Source organism: Nansenia antarctica (assembly GCF_963989245.1).
Source record: "Nansenia antarctica genome assembly, chromosome: 14".
In the NCBI taxonomy this organism is placed as follows: Eukaryota; Metazoa; Chordata; class Actinopteri; order Argentiniformes; family Microstomatidae; genus Nansenia; species Nansenia antarctica.
Genome location: NC_137684.1, coordinates 19,214,995 through 19,238,396, shown reverse-complemented (window position 1 = coordinate 19,238,396; position 23,402 = coordinate 19,214,995). Strand labels below are relative to the sequence as shown.

General features: G+C 44.4%; 1 protein-coding gene across 1 annotated transcript in view; it reads left to right on the top strand.

The window, feature by feature from the left end:
• kcnq1.2 (potassium voltage-gated channel, KQT-like subfamily, member 1.2) overlaps nucleotides 1–23,402 on the top strand; it is a gene marked incomplete at both ends in the record, with an annotated part of 167,417 nt that overhangs the window by 83,693 nt on the left and 60,322 nt on the right. Inside the window, one exon of the mRNA XM_080544662.1 lies at nucleotides 23,261–23,336. Within this exon, the coding sequence (XP_080400788.1) occupies nucleotides 23,261–23,336 (76 nt within the window). The remainder of the gene's footprint in view (nucleotides 1–23,260; nucleotides 23,337–23,402) is intronic.

The window sequence follows — 23,402 nt, the reverse complement described above, 5'->3', positions numbered from 1 at the left end:
ATGCTTGACGTATGGTACGACAGTCAGTAACTGTTGCTACCGTGTATACAGTATACAAACAACATCATACGGATTAGTACGATGAATTTCGACTCCTTAATCTACAGAATTAGGATTACTATGGTTACTAATTGTTATAACACAGTTACGTTATATAACTCCTTTGTCTTGATAATAAACCTCTGTCATTCTATTTAAAACAGTCTGGAGACGTCTAATGGCTGTGCTGACTCCTCACCTGGTTGCTATGATTCACAGTCGGGCTTTCCTTTGCTCCAGCTGTCCAGAGGGTCCAGGTGACAGATGTGAAGCGGGCCAGGCCTGTGTGGGGTGTCTGCTCAGTAATGAACTGACACACTCACAGTTATGACAGCTCTGAGGAAAGCAAGGGGTCGGCCATGCCTGCAGCATCACAGCGGAAAGGGTGTGTGTGTGTGTGTGTGTGTGTGTGCGTGTGTGTGTGTGTGTGTGTGTGTGTGTGTGTGTGCGTGCGTGTATTATATTATGTGACTATGCACATGCATGAATGTGTACATGTGTGTATGATCCTCCTCTGTGCTAATCAAAGGGTGTGTGTGTGTGTGTGTGTGTGTGTGTGTGTGTGTGTGTGCGCGCGTGTGTGCGCGCGCTTGCGTGTATTATATTATGTGCTTATGCACATGCATGAATGTGTACATGTGTGTATGATCCTCCTCTGTGCTAATCAAAGGCTGTGTGTGTGTGTGTGTGTGTGTGTGTGTGTGTGAGGGGGGGGGGTGGCTCAGGGATCAGCACACCTGTAGGTGGGTGTTCATTACACTGGGCCCTGAGTGATGGCTTGGCCTATGGGAGGCCCTTGTTCATTGTGATCTCTCAACTTAATTAGCTCTCACTCACGGGTCAGGAGGGCCTCTGAAGGCTGTGTGTGTGTGTGTGTGTGTGTGTGTGTGTGTATGTGCATGTGTGTGCGTACGTGTGTGTCGTGTGTGACTTGAAGCGGCATATCAAATACATGGCACAAGGATAAAGCATACACACGCTATCTGTTCCTCACTCCCTCTCCCCAGCTTATCAACCAACCACCTGTGTGTAATTTAGGTTAGATAAGATTGGCCAAGGCTTGGCCTTTGTCGAAATAATTTCTCCTTGTTTGAAATCGCAGCAGTTACACCGTATGCGCTTTGCGGTCATCCGGTATCTCGGAATATGACTCAGCGTTTGACCTATTCAATAAAATGCGGCTCTCTGAAATGATACAAATCAACCCCCCCCCCGAAAAATCTGAATGTTTCTTCTGGTGCGCGTGTTCCTTTGAGATAAGCAGCTTATTGAATTAAATCTCTACCCACGTCGGTCGTTTGGCCTTTGGCAAGAAAAAGAGTAAGAGCAGGAGAAATTAAATAAGAGGAGAAGGAGAAGGAAAAAAGGGCTCACGAAAGGGAGTTTTTGGAACGGGAGAGAGAGGGATGAAGAGGGAGTGAAGGAGGAGTAGAAGGAAAGGGCGGATGAGGAGGAGTAGGAGAAGGGTGGAGGGTGTAGGAGAGTGAGTGAATAGAAGTGCATACTCGGGGGGGGACAGTGGGGAGAGAGAGAGAGAGAATGAGATGTTGTGGGAGTCTGTCCTACCTGCTAATAACATTTCATTTTGCTGCAACCCCCCCCCCCCCCCTCCTTCACTCCCCCCCTCCGCACATCCCTTGGCTCCCCACTCGTATGTGTTCTGGCATAGCTCTGGGGCCTCGGGGGCTGCGGCCCCTCTCACTCGGACCTGTCAGGCGCCCAGCCAGAGAGTAATGTGAAAATGCGGCCGACTGGCGTCGACTTGATTAAGTCTGCGCACGTGTCTGGAGAGAGGAGACACAAGGTTTAATCACCCTAGCCCTGACACTCTGCTCCTCCTCCTCCTCCTCCTTCTTTCACTCTTCTTATTTTTCTTCTTCTTCTTCTCCTACTTCTTCTTCTTTCTTTTATTTTTTCTCTCTCGCCGGTTTTCTTTCTTTTTTTTCATGTTTTTTCTCTCTCCCTCCTTCTGTGTGTAACTGACTTTTCTTTTGTTTGCTCACCCTTTCTCTCACACTCTTTCTCTCCTTGTGCCCTCTGTCTCATGCTTTTTTTTTTTGGCGTGTAGTGCTCCCCCATCCCCCGTCTCGGTCTTGTCTGGTGTGTGTGTTTGGGTGTGGGTTTGTGTGTGTGCACATCTGTGTGTGTGTGTGTGTGTGTGTGTGTGTGTGTGTGTGTGTGTGTGTGTGTGTGTGTGTGTGTGCGTGAGCATGTGTGTGCTCTCTCTCTCTCTCTCGCTCTGTGTGTGTATGTGCGTGTGTGTGTGTGTGTGTGTGTGTGTGTGTGTGTGTGTGTGTGTGTGTGCACAGCAGTGGAGTGAAGAGGGGAGTGCCAGTCCCGGTGCTGTGTTCCCCAGCAGATCTATAAAAGTGTCAGGGAGGAGAGGAGGAGGGAATAGCAGCCAGAGCAGAGCATACCACTCATGGCAGCGCACACACACACACACACACACACACACACACACACACACACACACACACACACACACACACACACACACACACACACACACAAACACTCCTGAAGAAAAATGATCATAGTTATGAAACCTTACTGCCCTGCTTGGCTGTCCTCCTACTATGAGCCTCTGATACATAAACATTCAACATCATGCTACTCCAATTGAAGACACAACATTGGACGAAAATGGTTCTGATATGTGGATTTTGATTTGATCCAGTGTCCTCCATAAATATTGGAAAGAGGAATCATTTTGTCTCCTTTTAGCTCTCTACCCCAACAATTTGGATTTGAAACCATACAATTCCTATGGGGTTAAAGTAGAGATTCTCAGCTTCAATTCAATGTTTCATTTTTTCTGATTGGTTTCACCAATCTTTTTATACATAGATTTTCAAGGAACAAGTAGTATGGGAAAATTGGCTTGACAGGTGTTTCTGGTACGACTGTCAATTTCTAGTATTGATTTTAGGCTTTGCGTTTGCCTTTGGAGTCTGCTATTGGTGTCTGTCAACATGAGGTCCAAAGAAACCTAGCCAAAACCTAAGGCTTGCCAAAATCAACAGTTTGTAACATCATTCAAAAGCAAACCGGCTGGTAGTCCAAGGAAGACTTCCACAGTGGATGCTCATCATAATTAAGTAGGCTAAATCCCCAAAACAACTGTCCCACAGAACAGGAATACTCCCCAGGAGGTAGGCGAGAATGTGTCTACCATCTGCAGAATATGTCACCGGCCAAAATACGGAGGCTTTCGTTGCAAGGTGCACACCACTAGTTATCCTCAAAAAAGATGGTCAGGTCTGGAAAACAGTCTTGGTTTGGGCACGTATGCTGTAGCTGCCACTAGAACTGGCTAACTTGGAATTGGAATTGCATTGGAATCCATTGGCAGTAAGACGATGAGCCAAAACATACTGCTATAATATCTAGTGAGCGTTTCAGGGCCAAGTCAATCTTCAGATTTAAATCCAATTGAACATGCACTTAATTTGCTGAAGAAGGAACTTAAGGCAAAAAAGACCTCAAAACAAACTGAAACTGAAGATGGCTGTAGTACAGGCCTGGCAGAGCATCACCGGTGGGGTCAAGGGGTCAGAATCAGAATCAGAAGACTTTATTGCCATGACATATAAACATGTTAGGAATTTGGTTTGGGACAATGGAGCACAGTTTACAGCAGGACAGGTGCAAGACAGGACAAGACAGTGCAAACCAACATCATGCAAAAGTAATAAATACATATAAATATAAGAAGTCGCAGACTTCTGGCAGTTATTGCATGCAATGGATTGTCGACCGATACTAAACATGAGTGCTTTATTTGGAAATTATATCCATTTTCTACTTTTTAAATGTTGAAACCAATCTGAAAGAAAAAAACATGATAATCTCTACTTTGACGCCATGGTATTTTTACATTACTAATCCAAACTGTGACCTGAGGCAACCCAGTAGATTAAATCTATAATACTTTATGGCGCCACAATCCACATGATCACTTACCTCATTTGATGGGTAAATTAGTTTACCTTATGTTCCCAAAACGAACCATACTTCAAAACACATTCATCACAGTATTAGATTACGATATTATTATATTACATATTTTTTGTATTTCACATGACAGATATTTCAATTGACAGATGTCTGTCGTACCTAGAAAGTCAGAGGCAGAATTAATGTTAATGCTGTTTACTTCAAAACACGGTGCAGCAGCTTTCAGTCACGCTGCCACATGCTCCTGAGTTAATGAATGTCAATGCTAGATATATTTTTAGATTAGATTGAATGGTATCATAATGTCTAGTTAGTCTATTTATAAAAGGCATAGCTAGCTACCTAGAGACAAAGTTAACCAGCAAGATAGCTTTTGGGTGATATCTAATTAGTGTAGCTAATAGTGTAGCTAATTAGTGTAGCTAATTTTTCGCTAGCAATAGTAGGATGGACCAATGGATAAAAGATGGTCAAAGGGTAGGATATAGGCAGATAGATGAGAGACAGTTGAAAGATAGATAGAAAGAGTATGAGTGTAGAAAGGAGTATGGCTGGGAAGTTGAAAAACAAATGAGAAAAGGGTGCCGGTAGTCAGATGGTAGGATAACCAGAGAGATGGGAGAATATAAGAGGATTATTAAGGTAATATAGATAGCGAGCGAGAGTAAGGTGGTTTTATTGGGGTAGAACTTGTTGCCAAGAGATTGCATTGTTTTCTAATCATTCTAAGAACGAGTGCTGCACTTCTCATGCTGTTTTTATTGAAGACATTTTATTGTCTGTAAAGTTCCATGGCAGTTGCAGTAACAAAGGAGTCACAAAATGTTGGCCTAAAATTCCATTATGTAAACTGAGTTTTGGGAATTACAAAATGCTGAATAGTTTAATAGGTATCAGAGAGCTTTTATCAATGTTGATCGTTTTGAGTTTTGGCACATTTTACAGTTGGATTGGTGTGAATAGTTTAAAAGGTGTAAGAGCAGCAGTGATTCAAAATAGCTTTTGGTTTCCAGAGTTAAAAAGTGCACTTTCAAATGTGTATAGTTTAAAAACTTGAATAAGTATCTAAACCAAAAGTCATAGCAACACGAGTCAGATCTCTCTGCACATTTTGAAAAGAATAATCAGAAATAATTATTAACTTACAAGCAAAGCTCTCCAAGGCACAACATGTGACAAAAGGATAGAGCTCCTGACCTGAAGTGGAATAATACTGGAATGCAAGAAATATTACCAATCATCAACCAATCAGAATCTCCACAGATATAGCAACGAGAATATTAAAGCATAAGCATTACTGAAAACAACCACTAGACCAAAAACGTATATATTTACATTTGCTATAAAGCAAAATCGTAGTATGAATGACATGACAGAGGGCTTAGAAGGTAGACGGAGATACTATACCTCATCTCACGCCATCCAAAAGCAACCTGAGTTTGTTACCCACCTGGTCTGAGCCAGGTGTCTGTCTGTGGACAGAGGCCTCTGTGTCACTGCCTTTGCCTGGCTCTCAAACACACACACACACACACACACACACACACACACACACACACACACACACACACATACTCACACACACATCTTGGTAGCACCACTCTCCCCTTTAGCGAGGCCTAACGAATGTGCTAACATTAGTGGCGGCAGCAGATGCATCATCCATCACAGGCTGTCATTATCCTAGCGCAGTAAATGATTCTATTAGCACGTCACGCAGGCCCCTCAAAGCCCCCACTGTTCCTACCTTCACAATGTGTCCCAGCAATCCAACCCATGCGTTGATAATTTGCCCTGAAAAATTGGCCCAGGACAAGCCTCCAATTACGGCTCCGCGGCACCCTGTTCCCAGAGACTCATTTGAGAGAACCGCTCATAACCCTCCTTTGAAAACCAAGGGATGAATCCCACACTTCTTCTTTTTCTCACCCTCCCCTCCTCCCCATCCTCTCATTCCCTTGTTCTCCTCATCTTTGGAGCAGTGTAAACATCGCTGACACAAGCGTTCAGCTTCATATCACGCTCCAGATTACTTGAATTGGTTTTGGGAGGAATCAGCTGATCTCAGACTGAGGTGTTATGGCAACTAAAGTAAATGCCATTTGCGAGGCTGTCAGCGAATGTTCCCTGGTGTGGCGCTAGGCCAGCTGGTCTGTGGAGAGACGTGGTGAACTCATGGCCCTGGCCTCGTGTCTCCTAGCATGAGCATGTGAATGAGGTTAAATGAAAATAACCAACATTTAAAAGACGGCACTTACGTATTATCCATCTGGATGTTGAGTGACTCCTCCGTACCCAGGCCATTGCCGGCCACTTGGTTCACCACTTGTAAAGCCTTGTCCTCGCGTTCATCCAGGGTTTCGCTCGCCTCCCGTCCCCCACCGGTGCCACGTTCCTTTGAATGTTTATCTTGAGCTCTTCATTTTAAATGAGCAACCTTTTTTATTAAGTGTTTTGGATGGGCAATGTAGCCTTTATTTAGTCGGTGATTCCTTGCTTGATTTTCTCTTTTGATGATGCACTGTTTAGTAAATCTTTGTTTTCAATTGTTAAGTTTCTCAAATAAGTTATTTCATTTGATGTGAAGTTTTCGGACCTGAATTTCCCCTTCCTAGTCACAGTCCATTCTATGAGTGATGCAAACAAGTTATTTAAATACGGTGTGTCAACCTATTTTTGCGCTCACATCTGCATACAAGTGCAGCATAGTAAGGTCCGTGAAAATAGCTTCTCAAGACAGGTGTAGGGAAATGTGCCAGTATATCAGCTTTTAAGTCTCTTTGAACATTTTTAGTACACTTCTTGCATACGAGGGGTTCTTGCATACGAGGGGTTTTCTATTTACGTACAGTTGATAATAATGTAAATAGAAAACATAACACATACTGTGCTGTGTACATAAATCCAAGTCTTATAAAAATAAATATACAGTAGAATGCGATTTTGTTGGTGTTTGTGTTTGGATTAGGAATTATTTTTTTATCAGAGCCGGCTTATGAATTGGACACTGTGTTCTTGTTGTTGGCAGCCGATTTGTTTTCAACATTGTCCTGGAATGTTCTTTGTATTGTTTGTTCCTATGCCCAAATTAGATTACATGTCTCTCGGAGCCCAATCGCAGCATCAGGGCTTTTGGACGGTCCGCTTTTGGGGAACATTTTAAAAACACAGAAAAAAAAAATGTGCGGCCTAGTTTCTTTGTACGAGGCCGAAGGTCAAGGCGCCGGTCGGTAATGCAGCCTGACACACTCCTCTTCTCAGATCTCACATCACACAGAAACGTAAGGGAGGTCAATTTCCCTGATCGCAGACCTGCTGACTGTAGAAAACACACCGATCATCTTTCATCTCTTTCTGGGGCTGTGAACTCTCCGTGCTCAGTCACCTGATCCAGCAGAAACACCACGTCTGTAACAACTCCTGACCTGAGAGGGTTAGACATTATGCTGCTACAGTACATCACTACTCTCCACCTTCTCCCTGACAAGTGCCTGCCGTGGGACGGACCAATGGACTGCCCTCAGATCACGTGATGAAGGACGACGAAGACCACTGTTCTTGGTAGGGGTTGCCCTGAGGCACATGGAGACACCTCGGATCATGTTTTGAGGGACTACTTTTTATTCTTTTTTCCCCCTGCTCTGATACCCTAATCACACCACAACACCGAGCTGTACTGTGCTGGTCTGGTCACGTTATCCGACCACAGTTGCTGTAACAGTCCTGGAATGGATAATAAGTGACGTGAATTCAATTAAATTCAATATCTGAGCCAGCTCAGTGTAGTTCGGATCGGCCCGGTAGTGTGTAAAGCCCTTGAGATTCCTCCGTGTAGTGTAGGCCTCTGTCTGACCTGACTGGCTGAGTCAAAGACTTGGAGTGAGTGAGTGAAGCAGAGACAAACCCATTCACACACTCTCTGTCGCTGTCTCTGTCTGTCTCTCTGACAAGCCTCTATAATTACAGACAGGCTGAGCCAGAGTGTTAATTATAATAGTGGAGAACGACCAGAACACATAGAAATTAGCTGTCTGCCAAGACAAGCTCTTCTCAGACAGTTCAAATGCAGTAAAAAAACTGCACTTTCTGATCCCTGCATGGTCTGGTCTGGTCTGCTTGTCTCTCTCTCTCTATTCCTCTGTCCTTCTGTTGCCTTTTCTCTTTATTGCACTCTTCCACCCTCATTTTTGTCTCTCTTTTGATTGCCCTTTTTCTCTTTTGCCCCCACCCACCCCCCACCTCTCTCCCTCTCTCTCTCTCTCTCTCTCTCTCTCTCTCTCTCTCTCTCTCTCTCTCTCTCTTACAACTTTAGTCTTTCTTCTTCCTTTTACTTGTCTATCTCACTCTATATTACAGGCAGAGTGTGACAGTTAAAGAGTGACATGGGATAGAAAAAGGGAGAGCTGTGTGTTACCTAGCCTGTTCACAGTGATTTCCTCCCCCTCTCAGGACGTCAGTTCCAAACTGCAGTCTTTGGTGTTTTGGCTCTAACTCATCTACCATATCTCTTTACCTGTAATGGTATATCCTCTCCTCGTTAGGGCTTTGGAAAGTTAGGGCTTTTCACTGCAACCTCAGCTCTTTGGTAGTGTACGCACCATAGAGTAGGATAGCAGTTCTCCACCTTTCTCAGTCTCCATACTATATATTTATTTTGGCTTTGTTTTCTCGGATCACAAGTGTTGTGGATTGAATTGATTCTTCGTAGATTTAGCAGTAATATAAAAGCACAAAGAGCTTAAATCAGTTGGCTCAAATGAGGCCTTTTATTAAGCAAAGTACATGTGCTCCGAGAGAAAGCAGAGTCAAAAAAGCCTCCCACGTGGGGCGGGACAAACATTTATAGAAGTCTCCTCCCTGATGAGGTCACTCCTCTTGCTCAACCAATCATAATCATCTGCGCCACAGTTCTTGGCACATCTCTTACAGGAAGGGAAAGGCCTTCCTTGAGTGTTCAATTCCCCAGAATGTAGAGAGAGACGTCTAAATGAACACAAGTTGTACACTCATTATTCTCAACACTGTCCACACTCAGTCAGATCTTTTAATTGACCATACGGAAACCATATTTTTCTCCAGAAGTTATTCAGAGATTTTGTTTTATTGTGAATATATTTATTTAAGCAATATATTTGAATGTCATTTAGGAATACTTACAGTATGTTTACTAATTATTCATTGAAACCATCTACAGGTGGTACCAATTCAGATTTGTGTTTTTGTCATCCAAAAGGAATGGTTAGTGTAAACCCCACCTCTCTGTCACTCTCAACACATCCCTAGATGAGAGAGGTCTCTCATGCCACTATGCTTAGCCTGGCCCAGCCCGTCCACAAACTCTGCTCCTATCTCTGCTCCTATCTCTGCTCCTATCTCTGCTCCTATCTCTGCTCCTATCTCTGCTCCTATCTCTGCTCCTGATCTCTGCTCCTATCTCTGCTCCTATCTCTGCTCCTGTCTCTGCTCCTATCTCTGCTCCTATCTCTGCTCCTATCTCTGCTCCTATCTCTGCTCCTATCTCTGCTCCTGTCTCTGCTCCTATCTCTGCTCCTATCTCTGCTCCTGTCTCTGCTCCTATCTCTGCTCCTATCTCTGCTCCTATCTCTGCTCCTACCTCTGCTCCTATCTCTGCTCCTAAAACACACCGATCATCTTTCATCTCTTTCTGGGGCTGTGAACTCTCCGTGCTCAGTCACCTGATCCCGCAGAAACACCACGTCTGTAACAACTCCTGACCTGAGAGGGTTAGACATTATGCTGCTACAGTACATCACTGCTCTCCACCTTCTCCCTGACAAGTGCCTGCCGTGGGACGGACCAATGGACTGCCCTCAGATCACGTGATGAAGGACGACGAAGACCACTGTTCTTGGTAGGGGTTGCCCTGAGGCACATGGAGACACCTCGGATCATGTTTTGAGGGACTACTTTTTATTCTTTTTTCCCCCTGCTCTGATACCCTAATCACACCACAACACCGAGCTGTACTGTGCTGGTCTGGTCACGTTATCCGACCACAGTTGCTGTAACAGTCCTGGAATGGATAATAAGTGACGGGAATTCAATTAAATTCAATATCTGAGCCAGCTCAGTGTAGTTCGGATCGGCCCGTTAGTGTGTAAAGCCCTTGAGATTCCTCCGTGTAGCGTAGGCCTCTGTCTGACCTGACTGGCTGAGTCAAAAGACTTGGAGTGAGTGAGTGAAGCAGAGACAAACCCATTCACACACTCTCTGTCGCTGTCTCTGTCTGTCTCTCTGACAAGCCTCTATAATTACAGACAGGCTGAGCCAGAGTGTTAATTATAATAGTGGAGAACGACCAGAACACATAGAAATTAGCTGTCTGCCAAGACATGCTCTTCTCAGACAGTTCAAATGCAGTAAAAAAAAAAAACTGCCACCCCCCCCTCTACTACTGCACTTTCTGATCCCTGCATGGTCTGGTCTGGTCTGCTTGTCTCTCTCTCTCTATTCCTCTCTCCTTCTGTTGCCTTTTCTCTTTATTGCACTCTTCCACCCTCATTTTTGTCTCTCTTTTGATTGCCCTTTTTCTCTTTTGCCCCCACCCACCCCCCACCTCTCTCCTCTCTCTCTCTCTCTCTCTCTCTCTCTCTCTCTCTCTCTCTCTCTCTCTCTCTCTCTTACAACTTTAGTCTTTCTTCTTCCTTTTACTTGTCTCCCTCACTCTATATTACAGGCAGAGTGTGACAGTTAAAGAGTGACATGGGATAGAAAAAGGGAGAGCTGCGTGTTACCTAGCCTGTTCACAGTGATTTCCTCCCCCTCTCAGGACGTCAGTTCCAAACTGCAGTCTTTGGTGTTTTGGCTCTAACTCATCTACCATATCTCTTTACCTGTAATGGTATATCCTCTCCTCGTTAGGGCTTTGGAAAGTTAGGGCTTTTCACTGCAACCTCAGCTCTTTGGTAGTGTACGCACCATAGAGTAGGATAGCAGTTCTCCACCTTTCTCAGTCTCCATACTATATATTTATTTTGGCTTTGTTTTCTCGGATCCACAAAGTGTTGTGGATTGAATTGATTCTTCGTAGATTTAGCAGTAATATAAAAGCACAAAGAGCTTAAATCAGTTGGCTCAAATGAGGCCTTTTACTGTATTAAGCAAAGTACATGTGCTCGGAGAGAAAGCAGAGTCAGAAAAGCCTCCCACGTGGGGCGGGACAAACATTTATAGAAGTTTCCTCCCTGATGAGGTCACTCCTCTTGCTGCACCAATCATAATCATCTGCGCCACAGTTCTTGGCACGTCTCTTACAGGAAGGGAAAGGCCTTCCTTGAGTGTTCAACTCCCCAGAATGTAGAGAGACGTCTAAATGAACACAAGTTGTACACTCATTATTCTCAACAATGTCCACACACTCAGTCAGATCTTTTAATTGACCATACAGAAACCATATTTTTTCTCCAGAAGTTATTCAGAGGTCCACGACATTTAGTTTTATTGTGAAGTCATATATTTAAGCAATATATTTGGAATGTCATTTAGGAAAACAGTATGTTTACTAATTATTCATTGAAACCATCTACAGGTGGTACCAATTCAGATTTGTGTTTTTGTCATACAAAAGGAATCGTTAGTGTAAACCCCACCTCTGTCACTCTCAACACATCCCTAGATGAGTCCACAAACTCTGCTCCTATCTCTGCTCCTATCTCTGCTCCTATCTCTGCTCCTCTCTCTGCTCCTATCTCTGCTCCTATCTCTGCTCCTATCTCTGCTCCTATCTCTGCTCCTATCTCTGCTCCTATCTCTGCTCCTATCTCTGCTCCTATCTCTGCTCCTATCTCTGCTCCTATCTCTGCTCCTACCTCTGCTCCTATCTCTGGCACCTTGTCTGGTGGAGTGGCACTGCGGCTCCTGCTACTAGTCTAATTACACACTGTCGTGTGTGTGTGTGTGTGTGTGTGTGTGTGCGTGTTCTCTCCTGGGTCTCCCCTGTTCTCTCCTGGTTCTCCTGGTTCTCCTGGTTCTCTCCTGGTTCTCCTGGTTCTCCTGGGTCTCTCCTGGTTCTCTCCTGGTTCTCCTGGTTCTCCTGGGTCTCTCCTGGGTCTCCTGGTTCTCCTGGGTCTCTCCTGGTTCTCCTGGTTCTCCTGGGTCTCTCCTGGGTCTCTCCTGTTCTCTCCTGGGTCTCTCCTGGGTCTCTCCTGTTCTCTCCTGGTTCTCCTGGTTCTCCTGGTTCTCTCCTGGTTCTCCTGGTTCTCCTGGGTCTCCTGGTTCTCTCCTGGTTCTCCTGGTTCTCCTGGGTCTCCTAGTTCTCCTGGTTCTCCTGGTTCTCTCCTGGGTCTCTCCTGGTTCTCCTGGTTCTCCTGGGTCTCTCCTGGGTCTCTCCTGGTTCTCCTGGTTCTCTCCTGGGTCTCTCCTGGTTCTCCTGGGTCTCTCCTGGTTCTCCTGGGTCTCTCCTGTTCTCCTGGTTCTCTCCTGGTTCTCTCCTGGGTCTCTCCTGGTTCTCCTGGGTCTCTCCTGGTTCTCCTGGTTCTCTCCTGGGTCTCTCCTGGTTCTCCTGGGTCTCTCCTGTTCTCCTGGTTCTCTCCTGGTTCTCCTGGTTCTCCTGGGTCTCTCCTGGGTCTCCCCTGGGTCTCTCCTGGTTCTCCTGGTTCTCCTGGGTCTCTCCTGGGTCTCTCCTGGGTCTCTCCTGGTTCTCCTGGGTCTCTCCTGGTTCTCTCCTGGGTCTCTCCTGGTTCTCTCCTGGTTCTCTCCTGGTTCTCCTGCCCTCTTCTGCAGCCAATTTTAACTGATTCAATAACAATATCAGTTTTCCTCTGAGACAAAGAGGGGGAGAGAGAGAGAGAGAGAGAGGGAGAAGTTGTAGAGTCTGACAGAAAATAGGCTAGGCTAACGTCTGCCTTGTTGAGCACATACATACAGTATTTGTGTGTCTGTCTATGTGCTTGTGTTGTGTGTGTATAGTGGCAGAATTTCAATTTTGCTTCAATCTTCTTAAGTTTACCATCCTCCGGAAGGAAAATGGCTGTGGGCACTGTGGAATGTCTTGAGGTGTCAAAGCTGTGATGTCATCAGTTTTGATGTAATAACATTGATTGTGGTTGGGTCTCCTTATCAACAGCTCCTAATTTAAATACTGTGATTTTTAGAAAAGAAAAAAAAGAAGCTCTTTCTCTTTTCCTGTGTCCAGTTGTGAGGTTATCATCATATTGTGAGCAGCTTTGTTTTGAATGACTCTCTCTATTGGGGTGTAACATTTCTCTATGAAGTATTTGTCTTGAAATAGTTTTTATAACGCTACCTCTACCTCAGCAGCGCGGGGGTGGGTACAGACACTGTTTCTGCTGCTACTTGGAGTTTGCTTTGATAATGTCCATCAATAATATCATGTTTCATTTCACTTAAATGCCATATAAATGCCATTTATATTTAGTTTAGACATGTGCTCAATTGTAAAAAATAAAATAAAATAAAAAATACTACCGGTACTAATAAAAAATAAATACAAAATATACAGCAATCCCTCTTCACTTGGCCTGGCTCAGTTTAAAAGCCATTTCCACGAGGGATTTGGGGTTTCTGTTCTACAGGTTTCCAGAGGTGGGCTTATCGAGAATTATCTAATTTATTAAGAGGGGACATTACATTATAGGCACCAACCAAATCTAAAACTGTGTAAGCAGATGTTCTGGGTTCAGTTTATGCTGAATCAGAAGTGCTGTCCGTTTGTCTTGCCACTATAGCCACTAGAGAGAGAGAGAGAGAGAGAGAGAGAGAGAGAGAGAGAGAGAGAGAGAGAGAGAGAGAGAGAGAGAGAGAGAGGAGAGAGAGGGAGAGAGAGAGAGAGACTTGTTTACACAGTTCTCATTTCTTTGTATTTATATATTTCTTAAACTGTTTTAACTTTCACTTTTCTTTTTTAACTTTTAAATAAAGTTATCTTTATTTACCTGTATACTATATATATACACACTCTGTTTAATAAGTTCTTTATTCTAGTTGTACATTACATTCTTTTTTTCTTCTTTTTTTATCTTCACACTTGCTTTGGCATTGTAAACATAATGTTTCCCTTGCCAATTGTACTGTCCTCCTTGAGGTGTTAGTAACCACAGTTAGACAGCAGCCAAACTCCCTTCAATAACACATGTGAGTCAGGAAATACTGCTCCGGCTCCAAGTTTAATGCCGACTCAAGAGTATGCGGTACAAAGTGGAGTGAAACTGTAAATAATACAGAACAGTTAAATTACTATTGACACAAAAATACAATACAGTAGTATGCAGTGCTTACGTACTAAATAAGTGTTAACATACTAAATAGTACTAAATAAATCCATATAATCAATAGCAACGTCACCAAACATAGATAGTAAGATAAACAATACTAGAATACATAGTAGAATACATAGCTCAATATGTACTGCTAACCAGCTAAAAGTAGCTAACCTTTAGAACCAAGCTTTTCATCTACACAGCATGTACGTAAAGTGAACATTAAACCCATCTACTCAAAATAGCCTCGGATATGAAAGTATGTAGTGTTTATGAACATTTCTACTTACAGACAATGCTTCAGAGGCACTTTAACACTTAATCAGCCATGTGAGTACAAATGTTTTGTATATCTTTGCACTCGATAACATTTCAGGACCCTCCTTTCATGACTTTTCCTAGATGTGCGTTCTACTACCTAGTATCCTTACATTTTCAAAATCAGGGTAAGCTAGTATAAAGCTATTTTGCAGTCTGTGTATGAAGCAGGCTAATTTACAAGCGGCCAACTAGTGGTCATTGTGTGTAAATAGCAGCTTAGCATTGTAAAGAGGCGGCGCTTTTAGTAGGTAAAAAAGGCACGGCTGTTCTAGTGTTAACAACACAGATGGCAGCAGATGCAGGAGTGCAGCTTTCTATCTGAGAGATTTGCTGTTAAAATAATTATACTTTCTACTTCCTGTTAACATGTGATTCAAATGAGTTAACCTCAGTGACCAGTAGGTGGCGCTAAAGCAAGAAAACAAAAAACAGCTGCCTGAAAGGCAGAACACCAATACAGCCCAATTCTAATAGAAGATTTAATTGAGAGAGAAAGAGAGAGAGAGATCACCGTAAAAATACTGCCCTTCACCTGATGTTCTTTTTAACTTAACATAATATAATATAACTATAGCCTACCTGGAGTTTCTGCTATGACTACAGTATTTTAATACCGTTTTTAATTTGAAACAGATAGCAGAAGTGTTGATTTAAAAAAAGAAAAGAATTATAACATATTTACAGATATAGACATTGAAACTCTTGTGTATGTTGCTGGTATGTTGTCAATATGTGTCACTGGAAGCCTCTGCCAAACCTTCATGTGGAAATTGATATGAATATAAATCTGTCGACGTGTGTGTGTGTGTGTGTGTGTGTGTGTGTGTGTGTGTGCGTGTGTCTGGCTAGCATGTGTGTGTGTGTGTGTGTGTGTGCGTGTGTCTAGCTAGCGTGTGTATGTGTGTGCGTGTGTCTGGCTAGCTTGTGCGTGTGTGTGTGTGTGTGTGTGTGTGTGTGTGCGTGTGTCTGGCTAGCTTGTGTGCGTGTGTGTGTGTGTGTGTGTGTGTATGATGGATGACTCTGGTGGCTGAGGGCTCCTGATGGGGCCTAGGATGGCCTCCTCACCTCCAGGGCCCCGGGGAAGAGATAAGTGCTCACTGTCAGGAGCCCTTTCTTTCTTTTATTGTCGCTCCCCCTTTCCTCCCTCTCTCTCTCTCTCTCTCTCTCTCTCTCTCTCTCTCTCTCTCTCTCTCGCTCTCTCTCTCTCTCTCGCTCTCTCTCTCTCTCTCTTTCTCTCTCTCTCTCTCTCCCTCTCTCTCTCTCTCTCTCTCTCTCTCTCGCTCTCTCTCCCTCTCTCTCTCTCTCTCCCTCTCGATCTCTCTCCCTCTCTCTCTCTCTTTGCCCCTCTCCCTCTCTCTCTCCCTCTCTCTCTCTCTCTCTCTTTCCCCCTCTCCCTCTCTCTATTCCTCTCCTCTGACAGGGTGCTTATAGAAAGAGAGGCGACACCAGTTCCTCTCTGTTTCCTCAGGGCTGGTGTGTCTCGCTTACACACTGAGAAGCCGTCACACGCTCAGTAATGGGCAACTCTGTTAATGTTAAATGGAGGGAGTGAAGGGCTGTAAAGTCTCCACCCTTGAGGAGGATTTCTAGAACAACAGCGCACACATTAACACGTACACACATAGACACAGACACATACACACATACACACATAGACACATAGACACATACACACATAGACACATAGACACATAGACACATAGACACATAGACACATACACACATACTGGGCCAGGTGTCTCACGCTGCATGCAGCTTTGGAGGTAGCTAGAGGGAGCACCTGGCTGGTGTATCGTGGAGCAGCGCTCTCTGCAGAGACACATGTCTGTATACATCATACACACTCTCTCTCTCTCTCTCTCTCTCTCTCTCTCTCTCTCTCTCTCTCTCTCTCTCTTTCTCTTCTATCATAAGATATCATAAGATAAACAGGTCAAGTAAAATCAGAAAGTGAAGACAAATAGTAATAAGCTAATAAGGGAAATAACCCCCCCCCCCCCCCCCCCCCCGCCCCCCAAAAAGATTTCACATTTGTGTATATTGCCCAGTAAATATGGTACTTTTTCAGTATTTGTTGTTATCACTCTCATATGACACAACATTATCACTCCCTCCCTCTCTCTCTCTCTCTCTCTCTCTCTCTCTCTCTCTCTCTCTCTCTCTCTCTCTCTCTCTCTCTCTCTCTCTCTCTCGCTCTCTCTCCTGTAGAGAAGCCAACCAGGCCTCCCCATGCTAGCAGGGAACAAAAGGCCTGATAAGAAGAAAAATGACTAATTAAACACAAAGCTTTAATGTCAGCCAGCCCCGAAACCCCATAACCCCCCATGTTCCCCACCAAACACAAATGAAAGAATAACTTCTTTGAACAGAGGCATGGTTTTATAATCCTGCTGGCTCCTGAAAGGGAAGCCCTCAACTCTGGAAGCGCAGGGGTCAGCCCCCCCCCCACCCCCCCACCCCCCCATCCCAGCAGGGTCCAGAGAGTGGATGCTCCATAGAGTGGGGGGGAGAAGGTGGCACTAATTGTTCCTACACACACTGATGCACACACACACTCTCACTCTCTCTCTCTCTCTCACACACACACACACACACACACACACACACACACACACACACACACACACACACACACACACACACACACACCTGCCAACCCATGCTGGGCTCATGTGCTCGGATTATCATAGGACCATGAAAGAAGCAGCCAATTTAATCCCAATATGGGGGACTAACAGGGGAGACACTTTACTGATCGAGGGTAATCCCAGAAATTGCTTAAAAAAACAAGGGTTCCAGTGTGTTTTTTTTTTTCTTACCCGGGGACCCCCTGACTGGCAGCAATAAATAGATTCTTTCTCTAACATGCCTAATCCTGCTAAACAGTACCAAATCCTATTAGTTCATGAATTATAAATCCTGCTTCGGCACCTCGCTCGTCCTCCAGTGGAGAAACTCAATACCCCTCCTCTCAGAGAGAGAGAGAGAGAGCTCCCCATCACACAGCCACACACACCACCCCGCACCCCGCTCCTCAAGAATGTAGCCCAAGCTGGCATTGTAGGGAGGGAGAGTGTGTGTGTCCGTGCGTGCGTGCGTGTGTGTCTGTGTTGTTTGTGTTTGTGTATGAGCGATAGAAAGAATGCTCTTTAATGCTCTTGTGTGTGTGTGTGTGTGTGTGTGTGTGTGTGTGTGTTTTTTTGCGTGTGGGCTTTGCATAGCTGGTGTTCCCCCTTCCTCATATGGTGCAGTCAGTCTTTGAAGTGTCTGAACCCTGATTTAAACGGGTGTTTATGCCTTAGACCAACCACAGCCATTTCCCCTTCCCCTCCCCTCCAATGGCAGGTCCCTGATCTGGCCAGCTCTTTTGTTCAGTCACCTCATTAGGTAACCTCTGAAATCACGTCTGCAATTTCCTCGTGAATGTGTTTGTGCGCTGATCTGCTCGCGTGTTATTTCTCTCACCAGCTATGGAATATTATTTCCTGCAACAGAGTTCATACCCATATGTCGTTAGTAGGGCCGGGATTTTTTTCTTTATGTTATGCTGACCAGAAAAACTCAGTGCCCCTGACAATGTCCCTACATTATGTGGAGTAGGTGGCCATTTTAGCAAGTCAAATGTATCACAAGTCAAAAAGGCAGACTGTGTATTTAATCGTTTTAATGATGCATAGATAAGCCTCCTGTTTGAAGTGCCTTTGCTATCTTTATCACAAACACATGCACGCACACACATGCATGCACACACGCTCGCATGCATGCACGCACGCACGCAAGCACACACAAACACACACAGTAGGCCAGGAGCCAGTCTCTGGCCCGGAGAGAGGTCTGGCACCTGGAGAACAAGTCATTACCCATGGGCCTCTCCAACAATATCTTTTTATTGGCCTTATGTACAACAGCTGTCATTTCCAGAATCAGCTCCTCCCAAACTCTTACTATGGAGCCTGGAGCATCTCATACCTTCTGGCCATGTGACCTGTGAGGTTAAAACCCTGAGCCCTATAGATAGGCCTATTATACCTGACTTGGAAAAACAACTTTTGTTGTGATAATCTAAAGTGATAATGACTATTTCCAGGACCCATTGTTTTTCATGATTTGGTCCAAAAAACTCCTGGCTCCAACCACCGTACTCCTCAACACGCTCCAAGGTCTGTCAGTTCACTTGGTTACACTGTGTAAGTGTTAGAAGTGTGTTCGCTTCCAGTTCCTCTCTCCTAGCAGGAGTGAGATGCCTTTTCTCCCTTTTTTTCCCCACTTCTTCTTCTTTTTCTTCTTCTTCAGTTTTTCAGGGTAATAACACGTTGTGAAAGTGTGTTCATTAAACATGGGTGGGTCTCAGGTCACAATGATATATTCTCCAGTCATTCTAGAGACAGGCAATTTTCTTTGTTGGGAATTGCTTTTATCCAGTAAGACAGCAAACCACAAATTGCTGTACTGTACCTTTAGAATGGCACCGTGGAGATAATGTGATTGTGTGTGTTGTTGAGGGTGTGTATTAGTGTCAGTCTATGTCTGTGTTATTTTGTGAGTGTGCATGTATGACTGTGAATGTGTGGCGGTATATATATATATATATATATATATATATATATATATATATATATATATATATATATATATATATATATAATTGAATATACACTTGAGTATATATATATATATATATATATATATATATATATATATATATATACACTTTGTGTGTGTGTGTGTATGAAAGAGAAATTGAGAAAAATAGTCCTCAAGTGTATACTGTACAACATGTTAGCATCAACAGCTGCTCACTCCTCTATGTGTCTTTCTTGCGAGGAGACAGAAATGTAAGACAGATCCCCCCGCCCCCGCCTACACTGCCGTGACATGACACGACATCATCAAACATGGCCAGCCGCCCCTCTTCCTTTGTTGTCGGCTCTTATTCCTCGGGCTTTGATCTGTTTACACCCTCGTTACCACGCCGGATCTCTCTATTGTCTCCCAACATGTCGTGATCAAGGCCCATTGATCTAGTTCTGCCTCTGACTAAAAGCTGGAGACATGAACACTGCAGACACCCAGCGAGAGTGGTTGTTCACTCCTAATCAACTACAGTACACCCAGCATAGCAGCTCTAACCAGTAACTATAATCAACTACAGTACACCCAGCATAGCAGCTCTCACCAGTAACTATAAGCAGGCAGAAGGCCTGTAACGGTTGCACGCATTCAAACAGCGTCCGGGTTTAACACCAACTGTATTTGACACGAGAGGTACAGGATTTGTTGGAACTCCCTGTGAATAACAATTGAACTCCTCTCTGAAACAAAGTAAGAAATGGCGGTTAGCGTGTCTAGTAACTTGTGAATGTGTGCGTTAAAAGCCTTCCTTATTCAGTGCTATGATTTAAGTTGCAGATCAGACTGCTGCTAGGAGGCACAGGATATTTGACTGTCCTGTCCCCTGTGCCAATGACTAACCCCTCGAAGCGTTGCCATTGACAATATGGGGCTTGAGCACTCAAATGACCCAACGGGGGGGCGGGGGCAACCTGAAAACGTATTAAGCAAGAAACCTCTCAATGGAGAGGCATGCCATGAGTTTCAAAAGACCGAGCAAACACATTTCTGTACCAACTGTACCCGATTTTCACAGCTGACCTTAATGAAAGGATGGTGTGTCTGTGGATGATAGAGGCTCGGGGGTACGGTGGTCCTAAGCCCCTGGGCATTCACCAGAGAAAACAACAGCCCCTCTTTAGCCCTGAGATCATACGGCGCAGGACAATAAGAGCGATATTGAAGTTGGTGTGGGTGAGACTAAAGACTTGCTGACTCAAGGGGAGCCCCCCTACGACACCGCCGAGTTGTGTGGCGAATGCTCAGCAGTCGTTGATGAGAAAATAAATAAATAGACTGAAAAAAGGAAAGGAGGAGAGGAGAACGTAAGAGAGGAGAAAATGAAAGAGTCAGCGCCAGCAAGTGTCGTGAGAGTCGTCGTCAACGGAGAGATGTGGGAACGCTGCGGCGTTTCCGAAGGTTCCCGCCTGCATCTGGGTAGAAGAAAAAAAAAAGAAAGTGATTATTTTATCACGAGGAACATGTGTGTGCATTGTGAAGCAATTGCGTGTGTTGTATGTGTGTGTGTGTGGGGGGGGGTGGTTGTGTTACTGTACAACGTTAAAAACCGCACATGCTTTTTGTTTCCTACATGTGTTTTGTTTCCCAATTATGTTCAAATCTCCGACGCACTGCAAAAACACATCCTCCTCTTCGCACTTGGGAGTCGTAGGGGCATCGGGGGGGGGGGCTCTCCTTTTTGGTTTTGTATTGTTGTTTGCATGTCCTTGTATAGGCTCTATAGACGACGGAGGCAAGGCAGAGAGAAAAAAGAAAAGTCAGTCTGCAGCCTGCAGCTTTGATCCGTATGGTTTATGGTCCCCTGTCAGCGTATTGTCTGTTAAGTCCTTTTGTTGTCCTGTCCTCTAATTAAGACCTCAGAGGGACTTGTTGACTCTACAAAGGCCCCATGTTTGGGGAGGGGGGCTTTTTCAACCCGGGCCCAACTACAGGGTGGCACTCAAAACAATGCACACGTACGCACGCACGCACACACACACACACACAGATGCATGCACGCACACACACACACACACGCACACACACACACACACACACACACACACACACACACACAGATGCATGCACGCACACACACACACATACACACACACACACACACACACACACACACACATGCTTAGTGAAGTAGGCTCTTTTTTGCCCTTATCTTGTGGGATGCAACTCTATTTGTGTTCCGGCTCCTTTGTTCCTGCGCTCCATCTCCTTGGTATTTTATGATGTGTGTCACTCTCTGCCGAATTCCTCCTCAACATTGTTGATTGTTCAAGAACCCGGTGGCGTCCGCTCACCGCTAATCCTCCATCTCTGGAGACACACTCCACACGCCATCCCGCAGCTTAGCCGGCACTTTGATGTCAGAGATACGTCTGAAGGTCACATGTAGTAAAACATGCATGAAGCAGAAGCAGAGATTTTCGCCTTTTCTCTCTCGTTTAAGATAGAGAGATAGAAAACAAGTTCCCAAATTGAATTGATTGCATTGGCTTTGATCTGACAGCAAAGATGGTGTCAGTGAGAAGCACCAGAGATACTCGACTGAAAAAAATGATTCTCTGTTCTTGCTGAATGAGCATGAGACATGCATGATTCTTTGTATGCAGTGCTGCATCTTCAGTAAAAATACATGTATACTTAACTTATAAATAAATACATGGCATACTGTATGTAGTTAAATAAAGATACAGTTTATGAAGTTAGAAAAATACAACTAAAATAAGAACAAAACTAAAGAATGTTGAATGAATCAAAGTGATTGCATGTCAATAGAAGCCCGCAAAACGCAAAATGGACGTCTGTAGACCTCAGCAGACTACAGCAGATTCTATATACAGTTATAATGTATGTTCAAAAGGGTTGTTTGGATTGGATTGTTTGCATTTTACATTTTATTTCAACCTTCATAAAGGTTTTAGTTTGTGCAAAGATAGTTTTAGTGGCACACATTGTATGACATCATATTTAGACATTTGGAGAAGCGTTCTGCTGGAGCATCAACTGATTTTTTGTTGTGCTGGATTTCCAGAAATAGACAAACTGACAAAAAAAGGAAAAGGCATCTCCATGCTGTTTTAAATGCTTTCCAATGTGTTCTTTTAATTGCAGCCACATTTTTGACCATTGCTCTTCGGTACAGTGCACAACATCATCTCTGTGAATCTTGTACTAGAGCTCTTTTTCTGCTTTATAATAAACAAAAAGAAGCGAAGACATATCATGCAAAATAAAATAACATAATCATGTAAAACAAACAGGTCTTCCAGGCTTTCTCTCCTGAGCCTGTGTACAATATGTGCTGTTATGGTGTTTAGCTTAGCGCTAGCGCTGGTGGTTTTTCTCCTTTGTTGACACAGATGAGGCCAGTTGAGCCTGTGTGCGTGCGTGCTTTGGGACTCCCGGTACACACGCTGGGTTCTGTTTTTCCAAAGAGACTTCATTTGCACAAGGGACAAAATATAACAGTTTTTATCCATGTGCCTAAATTCACAGAGAGACTATTTATTGCAAGTGCATTAGAGTTCAACAGCATAGCACCGTATTCGTAGAAGAAAACTTGGCCAAAGGAGTGTGTGTGTGTGTATGTGTGTGTGTTTGCGTGTGCGTGTCCGTGTGTGTGTGTGTGTGCGCTCTCTCTCTCTCTCTCTCTCTCTCTCTCTCTCTCTCTCTCTCTCTGTGTGTGTGTGTGTGTGTGTGTGCGTGTGTGTGTGTGTGTGTGTGCTCTCTCTCTCTCTCTCTCTCTCTCTCTCTCTCTCTCTCTCTCTCTCTCTCTCTCTCTGTGTGTGTGTGTGTGTGTGTGCGTGTGTGTGTGCGCGTGTGTGCGTGTGTGTGTTGTGGGACTCTCCTACCCTCGGGGCCACATGTGTTTTACCATTGCATGGTACACGTTCTCCATCATGGAATGCAGCGCGAGCCAATTAGAGCACACCGTCGTAGAAATGTAAAATCTTTAGGCCAAGATGCATTCATGTGGAGGAGGGGAAACATCTGCGGACTTAACCCTTTGCGTGATGGAAGCCATATTGACTGTCTGTCTGTGTGTGTGTGTATGTGTGTCTGTCTGTGTCCCTCAGGTTGTCTCACGCTCAGAGGGCTGCAGTCAAAGTGATCCGCAGAATGCAGTACTTTGTGGCCCGGCGGAAATTTCAGGTAAAAGACAGTAGGAGAGGGAAGGGTTGAGGAGAGGGGAGGGTTGAGAGAACTGGTGAGAGAATG